Here is a 15,851-nt window from a genome sequence, read left to right as displayed (position 1 = left end):
TTAAACAAGTACTTTATTAAGTATTATGACTTAATACGTTTTATAAAGGCTCATCATGCATTCACGTTATATTCCGCTTATGTTATGCATTATGATGATTCAGCAAGTCATGTGGTTCGCTCGGTCACCTGCAGTTAGGCACCGAGTGCTGTGTTACGTCCAGGCCATGGTTCGGGGCGTGACAGGGTCATTTGACAATGTTAAAGATATAATTAAGTAAATAAAAGTATAACCTTTGTAATAGCTTAAACTCTTAGGTAAGATGGTCACACAATTCAACATGGTATAGAGAAAGCAAAAGGCATGGTTCAAGTCTCAATGCCACCCTTTCTTCTTATGAATTTTCACGTGCTTGACCCATACCCACACGTGAAGGAGTGTGTTGAAGACTCAATTAAGTAAATTATGTATCACAATTTCGACTGTATTCGACCTACATTGGCTTTTAACCCTGTCTAAAGTTAATCTGCCGACAAGCATTTTTTGTGATTGCCTAATAATGGATTTAACTTATATGCACGGGAAATATGTAAGATCTTCACATTATTAGGTTACCTGAAACCTGTTGTAAGAGGTTATCTGCCTTATTATTCGGATCAATTTCACTTAGAGTTTAACTTAAATGCACTGACGGCGTGAAACGTTTCTTTAAATTTTCTTTTAGGTTATATGACAGTGTAAAGGAGTATTAGATTCTTTAATACTTTGGGTACGAGAAGATCCATTACACATGCACCAGCATAGAGGCTCGTAAAGAAATATTTGTCAACAATACGTCTCTCCTAGCAGTATATATTGGTGACTGGTGAGTGGCATCAACACAATCTGCAAAAACAATTAGTGCCAATGGACCGAATCATACAAATTACAGAGGAGATCAACATTCGGGACGAAGCAACTAAAGATGAAATATTTCAAACATCAATGGGGAAAAAGTGGACAAAAGTTCAGCAACTGTACATCAACAACAAGTTTGTCCCTGAATCCAAACTCACCAGATCTGGAGATACTGCTCTTCACATAGCTATATCTTATTACCATCCAGATCGAGATGACCCTAAACATCATCCTCATCTTACTTGTATTAAGGAGATGATTGCCAACATACCAAAGGAAAATCGACTACTTATCTTAAAACAGAAGAATGAAAAAGGGAACACACCTCTTCATCTTGCAGCAGCACTCGGGAGTGTTCCCATTATTGAGAGTTTGGTAAACTCAGAAGATCCTACTCTCATCCGGCAGACCAATTCAAAAGGGGAAACCCCCTTGTTCATAGCTGCTTATCAAGGCAAGCTAAAAGCTTTTCTCTACCTACATAAGTGTGTTCAAGATGAAAACGGAGAAGGTCCAATTGAACTTTGTAGAAGGGGAGATGGGGATAACATTCTACACGCCGCCATCTCCGGCGGGTACTTTGGTAAGAGCCAATCGCCTATAAATATTTTTCTTGAAAATCATTTACACCCCGACTATGCTTTAAAATTCAAACTCTCTCTCAACTTTAAATAATATACATTCTCTCTCCTTTATCCTAATTGATATTTCTAAATGCCTATTTTACCCTTACGTTATCAGCTTTTGTCTTCTTTTATTTCTTTTATAAAATCATGATATTTTTAATTTTTTTAATTCATGTAACAAATTTCTTATAAAAAATAAATATTATCTTCTAGACGAAGCAAAAAGTGAGAAATATTAATTGAGTATATAAGTTAATGATGTTCTATAATAAAATAAATTAGCAGAATAAACAAAAAAAATATTTTTTAAAAAAACCAAAACTTTAATATTTATTTATACAAGTGAAAATAACATGTCATAATAACTTTATAAATATATTTATATGCAGGTAATGCAAAATCAATAATAAAATAGAGGCAAAATTTTAAAAATGATTTATTTAATCTTTAAATGAATTTTATTATAATTTAAGAAATATTCCATTAGTGACAACCAAAACCGTTTATTTATATAAATAATAGAGAATAAGAGAGAAGTGAAACTTAAATATACAGAGATGCATGTGCATACATATATACATACTTATTGCATGTAATATTGAAATAACAATCATAAAAAATAGCATTAGATTTTGTTACAAATTCATGAAAGTATTATTCTACTTATAATGTTAATGAACTTAAATAAGAATCTATAAATACATAATATAATATAAAAAAGTATACATAAATTGAGGATAGACAAAAAAAAAAATAAGGGTGAAATAGTCATTGCATAGGATTAAGGGGGGGGGGGGGGGGGGGGGGGGGGGGGGGGCGAATGTCTATTGTTCAAAATTGAGGGGGAAATTTGATTTTTAAAGTAAAGTTGGGGGGTGAAAATATTTTTCATCCATTTCAATTATATGGAATCAAATCTCTTTTAGAGGTGGCAATTTCAAACCATATTTAGAAAACGGAAAAGGGCCAAATATACCCCTTTACCATCGGAAAAGGGTCAAATATGTTCTTCGTTATACTATGGGTCCAAATATATCCCTACAGTTATACTTTGAGCACAAATATACCCCTTCACTGTTAAAGTTGACTAAGATGGAGTTCAATCCCGCATTAACATTAATATTTTATTTAATTTTACCCACTAACTAAACTCAATTTTACCCACCTCCTTCCGTATCATCTTTCACAATGGCACCTCCAAAAAACATAAAAGGATTTTCATACCCCAGCTGTTGCACTTTTATTTCATAAAAAATTATAGCACGGTAAAATGTTTCATCAGTTGACACGTTTACTAATAGTCCAGTGATTAATAATTAATTTTGTTTGCTGTTCTAAATTAGATGCCTTTTGGAAGATTAACTATGTGAAAAAAAAGTAAAATGGAGAATGGCATTAAAAGGTGGCTCTCTAAATTCTTATATGCATGCGCAAGTCAAAAGGTTATTTAAAAATCTGCAAAAAGATGTGATCCTTCTAACTTTTCTAATGAATTTAATTTTTCAAGATCAAACTTGAATTGCTGAGTGGTAGTTTATATGTCAAAGTCTCAACTTTCTTGTATATGACTTCAATTTCTTCAAAATTCTTAAGATTCACGGCTAAAATTCAAAAGGGTGTTCGAAAATCTGCAAAAATATTCAATCTTTCTAATTTTCTGATAAATCTAATAGTGTAAAAATGCAATGGAAACAATTAAGACCAGGTACATTTTTCGTCTCATTCAACAATAGGTCAAACACATCATGTTTACAAGGCCAAAACTTAGCAATTAAGGTATATGCCGGAGCAGTCACCGGAAAGAACTTCATCGGTGATATTCCGAGGGGTGGGGGTGGAGATTGGTCAGCTTTAACGGTGGAGGGGTATATATGTGTGTCCAAAGTATAACGGTAGGAGTATATTTGGACGCAAAGTATAATGAAGGGTATGTTTGACCCTTTTCCGATAGTACTGGGGTATATTTGGCCCTTTTCAGTTTAGAAAATTAGCTCATTTTACCCACATTTTAGTGAGTTGGGTCACTCATATTTCAGGTGAGTAATTATGGGTTTAAGTCTGATGAAAAAAAAGTATGGGTTTAATTCTTTTTTCAATACATAAAAATATGGGCAAATATAGGTAAAATATGGGTACCCATATATGAATTCACTAGGCCCAATAACATTTCATTTTCCTCAAAATAGAAGAAAATATTTTTCATAAAAATTTAAGGGAAAATATTTTTTCGATCCTTAAAAAACACACCAACTCACCTCCAATCATAAGCCACCCCACTCCACCCACCTACCATCACGCGCCCCACTACCACAACCCCGAATTTTCTATTTCCTTTATTTCATTTTACTTTTGTAAAAACTTTATAAAAAATGAAAAAAAAAAAAAAATTACCTGTCCCCTGCCTCCCCCTCCCCCTCCCCCACCCCCATCCCCGACACATGCACACATTTTTTATTTCATTTATTTTATTTTACTTTTATAAGACAATATAAAAAGTGAGGAACTTTTTCTTATCTCCCCCCCCCCCCCCCCCCACCCCCAACCCCTAAAAAAACTGTTTCATATATTTATTTTTATAAAAAAATAAACAAAATGTTGTTATACAAAACGTTGTTTGTCTGGATATGTTTTTGTTGTAATAGCAAAATGTTGTTATAAATAACATATAATATAACATAAATGAAAGATTGGTTCAACAGAAAACATGAATGTTATAGTGAAACGTTGTTATGCAGAGATCTAATTGTATATGTTTATAATTTCTTCTTTTTTGTAGAACAGGATAGTAGTATTAACAACTTCTCTTGTAACAGAGGTGGCTTTTCAGATAATACATTACTATCCGCCACTTGTCAACTATTACAACACAGAGGGCATGTCTCCTCTACACTTCCTTTCCAGGATGCCTCAAGTATTCAAAAGTGGCAGCCATTTTCGGTTCCTGGACAGCATAATCTACTACTGTAAGTCTCCTGTCTCCTTACCGATATTATTACTCAAATTATTCTATCATTATCTTATTCTTCAATTTCTATTGTTTCTTTTACTTTGGCTATCTTTATTTCGCTCCTTTTTTTTTTTTGTCGTCAATACTTTTATTTTCTTCTATATTTTCATAATAACATTTCGCTCTTATATTTCTCAAACCTGTTTGAGAACACTATTCTTGAGCGGAGGATCCATCGAAAACTGTCTCTCTACCCTGCAAAGGTAGGGGTAAGATTTGCGTACAGCTCATCCTCCCCAAACTCCACTTATGGAATCACACTGGATATATTGTTGTTCTGTAAATCTACAGTCTTTTTTGTCAAAGATAGGCACAGATAAGCATTATTATCATGGATTTAAATTATATACACCGGTGGTTTTTACACCACCCAATGCGAATTTCCATGTTGTTAATTAGAAGTCTCTTTATCCTTTGTCTCAGTCTAGCATATTTACTGTTTTCTGTAAGTCATAAACATCCAATACTTTTGCATGTTGGTTCACGTTCATCGTTTGTGGAGGTTATATAGCTAATACTGGGTTCTTTTTTCCAGGCATAAATATCGATGAGCTAAAGCTAATGACATATAAACCTGAAGACAAGGACGACTCAAAACTTAAAGAACTCGGTAGGCATCTCCCAGAGAACTACCAAACACTGGTGGAGTTCTTGGAACTACTTCAGTATCAGACTCAGAAATTTCGAGGTGGGTAGATTTATAGCAGATTTACTGCACAATCTCCTTATGAAAATGGTCTAACCAAGTCTTTGAGAGACTGTTCTTGGCACTTTCTACCTAAGAGTTTTACATTACCAAGACTGATTTTCTCTTTTCTATCCAGAGTATATTAAAATAAAAAAAATTGGGCGTCAAGGGAACAATTCTAAAGGTACGTGATCAGATAGAAACATTCTACTTTATTAACTCATATTGAAACATTCTACTTTATTAACTCATTCATGTTAGAGTTAACCAAATGATTCGAGCGTTTAACCAAATGATTCAAGCGCCTCAAGAGTGTCTTGTTGGCACTTCGTACCTAAGAATTTTACATGGTCCAAGACTAATTCTCTTTTCTATCTAGATACTACTCAAGCAACTAATGTGAATCTAGAAGAGGTGCCTCGAGGTACGTAATTGTGTAATAAGCCTTTCAGGTTATGTGGACTTGAGCATATATAAGAGGCAAGAAACTATGATTTTTTTTTTCATGATAACTCTTGCTAGTACCAACTTAATTTTCTTTTTCTTCACACCAAGGCCATCAAAGTTATCGTCAAAATGATCCCAAGAATCCCTCAAATAAAGGTGAATGCAGACACATGCATATATACCGCAATTGAAACTAAATATTAACTCAAACTATGATGATTAGTTGATTACTTATAATTCATCCAAACATGCACACAAAACCTATGAATTTTACACATTCAAAGATTGATTCTCTTTTCTATCCAGATACTACTAACATGAATCAAGACAAGATGTCTCAAGGTACGTGATGTGTGTAATAAACCTATCAGGTTATGTGCACTTAAGCAGGTTACTTAAGGGGCAAAAGTTATGAAATATATTTTTCCATGAGGATAACTCTTACGAGTACTAACTTATTTTTCTTTTTCTTCACACCTAGACCATCAAAGCGATTGTCAATATGATCCCGAGAATCCTCCGATTGAATGTGAATGCACATGCATGCATATACTGCAGTTTAAACTAGGTATTACCTCAAACTATGATGATTAGATATAATTCATCAAAACATGCACATAAAATATCAAGAAGAAGATGAGTGTGTGATAATGCGGGAACCTTTCGATTTATTAACTCATTCTTGTCGAGTTAAGAAGTACACCAATCTCTTTTTGACAATGAACTACCAAAAGATTTGAGCATCTCCTCAGGAGAGTGTTGTTTAAATGTTGACACTTTGTAACAAAGAATTTTACACATTCAAAGACAAATTCTCTTTTTTATCCGGATACTACTGGAGCAACTAATGTGAACCTACTTTCTACCCACTATAAGATTTTATATTAGCAAAAAGACAACAAAATATACGACCATACTGATTTTCTGTCGAACTAAAAGCATTGAGCTCCTTTGTTAGTTTGTTTCCAAGTTATGTGAACATTTTCTATGTGAAGAACATTGATAAAAAAATACACAAAATTCTCCAACATGTTTCTGCTAACAACTAATCTCTGGAATATCAGCTAAAGAGAAGATGAAAGGCAAGTTATTTTCAGCCAATTACAGCATCTTTATCGAGTTTCTCAAATGTCTAATGAAGATTGTGCTAGTTGTATTGGGTATTGGTAAGAATTATTCTTAGAAATTTCTCTTTTATCAAGCATAGATTTCTTAACTATTGAGTGCAACGATAATAATTCTAACAGAATCAGACTTACTATTCTTTTTAAGAATGTAGTTCTCATTCCTTTCTGATATATGTACTGCTTCCACACTTTCTAATATATTTTCTCTTCCTTCCCAAACAAACATGAACAGTTGTAGATTAGAATCATAAAATTATATGACAAAGAAAGAAAGTGGTTTGACCAATTCAAAGTCCTAGACCCTCATAAATGATCCTTCAACAGTCCCATCTATCGCAACAAATTGAACATCTAAGGGACTGAGTTAAAAAAAAAAAAAAAAAAAAAAGTCCCATCTTTTTTCATATTTTAAATTTGAAGTTATTTCTGAAACTTAGTTTGCCTCCTTTTTTTTTTTCCACATCATGTCATCAGGTCTCAAATCTTGTTGAATGCAGGACTCCCAAGGATTAAAAAATTAGAGGAAACAAAAAATAAAAATAAAAGGGGAGTTCAAATTATGGAGTTGATGATTAACAAAGAAGAACGTTACAAATTCAATAAAACTACTGGGGAAAAGCCAGAAGATAGGGGCCACGATAGTCGAGTCCTTGCACCTCCTACAGAACCTCCCCTAATAGTTGAGGATGATGATAAAAAAGACGAAGACCAGAGTAAGACTGCAGCGATCGAGCAATCACCAACTTCAAGCACAGGTAGGGAAAAGATAGCTGTTTTTTCTTGCTGGTCATACTTGTGTGGTCCGTGTCATCACGTCAAAATGCTGAAAATTTGTTCTTGTATTTCCAAATTAGGATCAATTTTCTTCTTTTTACACGGGTTAGAGAATAATGACAAAAATGGTAGCTGATGTTTGGGAGTAGGTTCAGAATAGTCCCTAAAGTATGCTCTGAACAGTTTTGCTCTAAGTTTGCAAAAAGTTTAACACTCTGGTCTCCCTCAAATACTTAAGGAACTATGTTTCTTAGATTTGATGAAAATTATAAGAAAAAATATTTAATCAAAAACACTAGGAAAGTTTCATCAAATTCCGTAAATTGCAACACAAAAAACTGTACTAGACACTAAAAAAATTGCAGAAATTGCACCGGAAAAACTGCACCAAACTATAGAAAATGACCAAAAAATGCAGAAACTACAAAAAGTAGTACCCCAAATGTGAGTTCCCGCTAAATTTTTTTTTTCCATAGTTTCTGTCAAATCCAATTGAAAGAGTTTGTATAACTATTGACGAAGACCAAAAGTGTTAACTTTTGTCAAAGTTAAAGGACAAAACTGTTCAGAGCGAAAACTATTTTGAACTTACTCCCAAACATAAGGGACCATTTTTGTCATTTTCTCCACCAGTTATAACTTAATCAGAAGCGATATGTTTGCTAAAAGCAACCAGAATGACTATACTTCTAAATGCAGAATTGTACACGCCGACCAAGGAGACACCCTTATTAGTGGCATCAAGGATGGGTATTGTAGAGATGGTAAAGAAGATCCTCGAAAAATTCCCAATAGCCATTCAAGATACGGACTCTGAAAAGAAGAATCTACTGCTTTTGGCTGTAGAGCATAGGCAAACAGAGGTCTATAATTGGTTAATAGGACAAAAGTATCCAGAGCACGTGTTTTATCAGGTGGATAAACATGGAAACAATGCAATGCACTTAGCTGCAATGTTTCAGAACTTCCAGGTGTGGCGCATCCCTCGTAGTGCTCTACAGTTGCAAGGCGAAAGGAAATGGTACAAGGTAAGAGATCTTTAACAACCAACCATCTCTTCATACCACAAAGAGTTAAATACACTAACATGTAAGGCCTGTGATAATGCAGTATGTCAAGCACACTTTGCCACCAGCCTCATATGTTTCTTATAACAATAAAGGTCAGACACCAAGAGAGATCTTCATAGAGACGCATGTAAATTTACTCAAAGATGGCACTGAATGGCTCATCAAAACCGCCAATTCATACTCTGTCGTTGCCACACTGATTACTACAGTTGCATTTGCTACAGCTGCCACAGTCCCAGGCGGGCCCGATGATTCGGGCCATCCACACCTTCAAAATCAACCTGCTTTTGAAGTGTTTTGTATATCATCACTTGTTTCTCTTTGCTTCTCTGTCATGGCCCTGGTGTTTTTCTTAGCTATCCTCACATCTCAATGCGAACACAAAGATTTCGAGACAGACTTACCAAGAAAGTTGCTCATTGCATTAACTTCGCTTTTTGTATCAATATCTGCTAGCTTGGTCTCATTCTGTGCTGCGCATTTCTTTCTCCTCGGGGATAAATTCAAGAAGGTGGCATTTCTAATATACGGGGCAACATGCATACCTGTGGTGTTTTTAGCATTTAATCAACTCCCTCTCTATTTTGATCTCATATGTTCATCCCAAGAGCTACCAATTCGTAGCTATAAAGGATATAAGAAGTTGTATATCGATTCTTCAGTAGCAAGTGTTGGGAATAAAATAGACCCGCAAAAATAATATTCACGGTATTAGTGATAAACGCGGAACACTAAGTTATGGTTAAATCAGCAAGAATAAAATGCAGCAATAATGACACCAAGATTTTACGTGGAAACCCTTCTGAATAAGGGAAAAACCACGGCCAAGAGGAGCAGCTGATATCACTATAGTAAGGAATTTTACACTGTGTAGTCACGAGTATAAATACTCCAAAGACCACTACACACTCAAAAAAGAAAAACACTCCTTTGATTTTTCCCACCTCACTACAATATCACTCACACTCTATTTTTCTTCACAGACTATTTTCTTACAGTCTATGGAATACCTCACTTTGCTCTCACTCAGATGTATTGTCTGAGATTTTGGTATGTTACAAATGAACCATAAGCTGCCTATTTATAGGAATGAATTTCCTATGGTGAGGTAAGCGCTTACATCACGATTATGATGAGGTAAGCGCTTACATCATGAAAATGTGAACAAAGAAATTGGCTTGTTAGCCAAGTCCACAATTGTTGCCAATGTATAATTTGTCAAAAGAAGAAAAATCTTCCTTTCTTAAAATATGGGATAGGGGACTGGACCCCACAAATCTCCCCCTCCAGTCCCATTCACCTGAAGAAGGGTACACTGGCTTCTAATTTGAGTGCATGCCGACAAGTTCTTTGCACGATTCGAACTTGTCTCTCGGTACCGCCTTGGTCAGCATATCTGCAGGATTTTCATTCGTGTGAATCTTCTTGACTTGGAACAATTCTCTTTCCAATTGCTCACGAATCCAATGATATCTGACATCGATGTGTTTTGTTCTCGCATGGTACATGGAGTTCTTGCTCAAGTCTATTGCACTCTGACTGTCACAATAGACAACATACTCCATTTGCTACAATCCAAGTTCTTGAAGGAATCTCTTGAGCCATATCATCTCTTTGCCAGCTTCAGTAGCCGCAATATACTCCGCTTCCGTTGTAGATAGTGCGACACACTTCTGCAACTTTGACTGCCATGATATAGCTCCCCCTGAAAAAGTAAATAAATATCCAGTAGTGGATTTTCTGTTATCAAGGTCACCTGCCATATCAGAATCTGTATAGCCCTTCAAAATTGGATTTGATCCTCCAAAACACAAGCATTCATCTGATCTTCCTCTTAGATACCTGAGTATCCACTTCACATCTTCCCAATGCTCTTTCCCTGGATTTTCGAGAAATCTGCTAACAACACCGACTGCATGAGCAATATCTGGTCGAGTGCATACCATTGCATACATTAAACTTCCGACGGCAGAGGAATAAGGAATCTTGGCCATTCTCTGTTTTTCCTCTGTTGTTGTAGGACACATCTTTTTGCTCAATTTCAGATGACCAGGAAGAGGTGTGCTAACCCACTTAGCACTCTTCATATTGAAGCGCTCTAGTACACGTTCTATGTACTTTTTCTGCGACAAATAAAGCTTCTTTTCATCTTTCGAACGAGTAATTCTCATGCCCAAAATATGCTTAGCATGACCCAAGTCTTTCATTGCAAAAGACTTACTCAACTGTTTCTTCAACTCGTCAATCCTGGAAGCATTTTTGCCTACAATCAACATATCATCCACATATAGCAGAAGGGTGATAAAGTCACCATCAGAAAATCTTTGTACAAACACACAGTGATCTGAAGAAGTCTTCTTGTAGCCTTGCTCCCCCATAACAGACTCAAACTTCTTGTACCACTGTCTGGGAGCTTGCTTCAATCCATAGAGACTCTTCTTGAGTTTGCATACAAGATTTTATTTACATTTTGCCTTGAAGCCTTCAGGTTGTTCCATATAAATTTCGTCTTCTAAGTCACCGTGAAGAAAAGCAATCTTCACATCCATCTGCTCAATCTCCAAATCAAGACTAGCAGTCAAACCAAGAACTGTCCGAATGGAGGACATTTTCACGACAGGAGAAAATATTTCGTCAAAGTCAATACCTTTCCTTTGACCAAATCCCTTAACAACCAATCTAGCTTTGTATTTGGGCTTCAAGCTGTGTTCTTCGGCTTTAACTTTGAACACCCACTTGTTCTTCAAAGCTCTCATGCCCTTAGGCAAGTTCACCAACTCATAAGTATGGTTCTCACGCAGAGATTTCATCTCATCTTGCATGGCTTCAATCCATTGATCCTTGTGCTCATCTTCCATGGCCTCCTCATAACATTCAGGTTCTCCCCCATCAGTGAGTAATACATACTCATTAGGTGAATAACGGGAAGAAGGAACATGCTGTCTAGTAGACCTTCTAAATGGAATATCTGACTCATCCACGACTTCATGAGTAGGAGCATCTACTTCATCAATAGCAGCATCGTTATCATCATCAACATGCTGATCTGGAACATGATTCTGGGCATCACCATCATCATCGAGCCCACCAACTTCATCAGCATTTGTATGAGGAACTTGATCAAGATTAACTAAACCTTCAGAACTTGAAGATTTTATCTTCTCCGCTTTGTTAATATCTTCAATGGTTTGATCCTCCATGAAGATAACATCACGGCTTCTCACAACCTTCTTCTCAATTGGATCATATAGCCTGTAACCAAACTCATCAAGGCCATAACCAATGAAGATGCACTGCCTTGTCTTGGCAGTTAATTTCGACCTTTCATCTTTAGGCACATGTACAAAAGCTTTACAACCAAACACTTTCAAGTGGTCATAGGAAACATCCTTGCCATACCAGACTCTGTTTGGAACATCACTTTGCAAAGCAACCGCATGGGATAGATTAATAACATGTGCGGCGGTCAACAATGCCTCACCCCAAAAGGAATCCGGCAACTTTGCTTCAGAAAGCAATCATCTGACTCTTTCCATCAAGGTCCTGTTCATCCTCTCTGCTAAACCATTAAGCTGAGGAGTCTTCTGGTGTCTGATACCCTGTTGCTTGCAGTATTCGTCAAACGGTTCACAATATTCACCACCGTTATCAGTACAAATACACTTCAGCTTCTTTCCAGTTTCTCTTTCAACTGAGGCCTGAAACTGCTTAAAGACACCCAACACTTGGTCTTTAGTCTTTAAGACGTAGACCCAAAGTTTCCTTGAGCAATCATCAATAAAGGTAGCAAAATAAAGTGCACCACCCAAAGTCCTTGTCTTCATTGGACCACATAAATCTGAATGCACCAACTCAACCAACTCTGTCTTTCTTGAAGGAGGATGAGACTTGAAAGAAACTCTATTTTGTTTTCCAGCCAAGCAGTGCTCACACTTTTCTAATTTAGCACTTTCGAAATTTGACAATAATTTCTTTTTGGCCAGAACATTTAGTCCTTTCTCGCTAATGTGGCTAAGCCTCTTATGCCATAACGTTGAAGAGCTATTGCTCTCAACTGCATTCACCATATCAACACAGGTAGAGGCCGTAGTCCAGTATAGACCACGACGCTTTTCGCCACGAGCCACAATCATGGAACCTTTAGTAAGCTTCCACTTTCCAGCACCATTGGTACTGACATATCCCTCATCATCCAAAACACCAACAGAGATCAAGTGCAAACGAACATCAGGTGCATGCTTTACATTGTTTAAAACTAGTTTAGTTCCAGTACTAGTTTTCAAACAAATCGTTCCAACACCAGCCACCCTAGATATAGTCTCATTACCCATACTCAAAGTTCCAAAGTCACCCGGAGTATAGGATGAGAAAAATTCCTTCCTTGATGTCACATGAGATGCGGCACCACTGTCCACAACCCAGCTTGACTCATCACAAGCAATGTTTATCAGATCCGCATCAAGGACAGTAACAAGATCTTCTGTAGTGACAGCCGCAACACGATTGCCATCTTCTTTCTTTTCCTCCTTATCTCTATTTTCCTTTTTCAAAATCCGGCAGAACTTCTTTGTGTGCCCTTTTTTCCCGCAATGATAGCAATCAATATCTTTAAGTCTGCTTCTGGATTTGCTTCTATGATGTTCTCTATTTTGAGAACCACGATTCTTGCCTCTCCCCCTAGTGTCAGTCACCAAGACATCTGATGAGGAGGAACCTTGAGATTTTCTTCTCATCTCTTCATTTAAAAGACTGCTCTTGGCAAGATCCATAGAGATCACACCATCCGGAGCAGAATTTGATAATGAAGTTCTAATAATTTCCCAAGAATCTGGTAGGGAACCAAGTAGAAACAAGCCTTGAATTTCTTCATCAAAATTAATGCCCATAGCAGATAACTGGTTCATGATCCCCTGAAAAATATTCAGATGATCTGTCATTGCGGAACCATCGTGGTATTTTAAACTCAGCATTTGCTTTATCAGAAACATCTTGTTGTTACCAGTTTTTCGGGCATACAAACTTTCAAGATGCTCCCATAGGGTCCGAGCATGTGTCTCTCCAGAAATATGGTTCAACACATTATCGTCAACCCACTGTCTAATAAAGCCGCAAACCTGCCGATGCAACAAATTCCACTCTTCATCTGATTTATTATCAGGCTTTTTATTTCCAAAGACAGGTTGATGAAAATTCTTGACATAGAGCAAATCTTCCATTTTGCCCTTCGAAATGGCATAATTTACGCCACTCAAAGTAACCATTCTACTAGTGTTGGCTTCCATTGTTTATCACAAATACAAATACTATTTTATTCGAAGACCAAAGTAATTCTTTTCTGATGTGGAAGTTCAGACTGTGCTGCAACCACAGAGCATACTCAGACAGAACCTTGGCTTTGATACCACTTGTTGGGAATAAAATAGACCCACAAAAATAATATTCACGGTATTAGTGATAAACGCGGAACATTAAGTTATGGTTAAATCAGCAAGAATAAAATGCAGCAATAATGACACCAAGATTTTACGTGGAAACCCTTCTGAATAAGGGAAAAACCACGGCCAAGAGGAGCAGCTGATATCACTATAGTAAGGAATTTTACACTGTGTAGTCACGAGTATAAATACTCCAAAGACCACTACACACTCAAAAAATAAAAACACTCCTTTGATTTTTCCCACCTCACCACAATATCACTCACACTCTATTTTTCTTCACAGACTATTTTCTTACAGTCTATGGAATACCTCACTTTGCTCTCACTCAGATGTATTGTCTGAGATTTTGGTGTGTTACAAATGAACCATAAGCTGCCTATTTATAGGAATGAATTTCCTATGGTGAGGTAAGCGCTTACATCACGATTATGATGAGGTAAGCGCTTACATCATGAAAATGTGAACAAAGAAATTGGCTTGTTAGCCAAGTCCACAATTGTTGCCAATGTATAATTTATCAAAGGAAAAAAAATCTTCCTTTCTTAAAATATGGGATAGGGGACTGGACCCCACGGCAAGTAGCTCAGATCAGAAGAAAGCAGATAAAGATAAGGATGATTGAAACAGGTGGAAATTATGACAAGAGCAGAGCATTGCACGGTTTCCTACTTTAGTTTCCGAATAAGACTGGGTTGTTTTGTGTCAAAAATGATGAATTCCAAGAAAGATTTGCCTTCGTGGAGAGGAGGCGAGGTGGAGATATCAATTTTCTATGTATCCTGAATAAACTAACACTTCTGTAAGAGTTGCATGTGATTTCATATACCTTGTTTTCCGGAATAAAGCTAGTTAAGTAGGGTGCTGAAGGTTGTTTGATCCCTTAATACATGTGAACTTAAGGGAGTCTTAGGGAACTTATCATATCTCGATAGCACTATCCTATTTGTAATTCTATTGAAAAATAAAAATGCTCAGCTTTACAAAATTACAAGGATTATCTTTTATCCAAATATGACTCAAATCCAAATAAAAAGATTTCTTCCGGGCATACCTCGCTTAAGCTCTATTTAATTTGGAGAATAGCTTATCCATTTAAAGAGTGATTTTTTTGAAAATATATACGTACAATTTTTTTTTAAAATTAGAGTGATAGAATGTATATTTAAGACACTATAAGAGTGGCGGAGAAGAGTGATACAATGTATATTTACATGGCAAATTTTGAGAGGAATATCACACAACTAATGTCTGCCCAGTAGGTTTACCTCGCCCGTGATAAAATTTCTCCGAGGGCAAGTTTTAATGAGTTTTCTCTTTAACAATAAAAATAAATACAGTAGATAGTTAAAATTGCTTTTGAGTTTTAAGTTTTAGTTCCAAAAACTTGTGAATTACTTTTAGATTAAAATTACATAAGGAAAAAAAAACATGATTGTTAACCTCATATTGTGAGCATGACAACGATGAAGCAAAATTCTAGTGAGAAATTTTAAACTCTTGAATTACCTGAAACTTCACTTTTTCTAATTTTGCTTTTGATTCTATATTTATTGTCAAATCTAAAACCCCATTTAATTTTCCAAACATAAAAAGAAAGTTCAATCTTTTGCATATATTGGGAACACAATAAGTGAAAACACTGGGAAAAATAAGATAAAAAGAAAGATGATCCCAAGTGCGGTAAAGAATCAGATGAGAAAAAGAAAGATGATCCCAAGTCCGATAAAGAATCTTTTTTACTTTCCGGTAATACTTGTGTGGCACAGAAAACTTTGTAATGCGTCATCAAGACTTTGCAATTTTAACAACTGGAGATCTATCACGTAAAAATGCTGAA

At 36.1% G+C, this 15,851-nt stretch overlaps 1 protein-coding gene across 1 annotated transcript; it reads left to right on the top strand.

Moving 5' to 3' along the window:
- The first annotated feature begins 814 nt into the window (after positions 1-814).
- Positions 815-14,943, top strand: LOC132604407 (uncharacterized). Its single transcript, XM_060317902.1, has 12 exons — positions 815-1,420; positions 4,277-4,426; positions 5,006-5,158; positions 5,295-5,342; positions 5,538-5,582; positions 5,912-5,947; positions 6,087-6,173; positions 6,670-6,771; positions 7,230-7,487; positions 8,206-8,534; positions 8,617-9,246; positions 14,595-14,943. The coding sequence occupies exons 1-12, from the start codon at positions 847-849 to the stop codon at positions 14,634-14,636; spliced, it is 2,454 nt and encodes an 817-aa protein (XP_060173885.1). The 5' UTR covers positions 815-846; the 3' UTR covers positions 14,637-14,943.
- Positions 14,944-15,851: the final 908 nt, after the last annotated feature.

The sequence above is a fragment of the Lycium barbarum genome, chromosome 7 (assembly GCF_019175385.1).
Source record: "Lycium barbarum isolate Lr01 chromosome 7, ASM1917538v2, whole genome shotgun sequence".
In the NCBI taxonomy this organism is placed as follows: Eukaryota; Viridiplantae; Streptophyta; class Magnoliopsida; order Solanales; family Solanaceae; genus Lycium; species Lycium barbarum.
The sequence above is the reverse complement of the archived record's forward strand: the minus strand, read 5'-3'. Positions and strand labels throughout refer to the sequence as shown.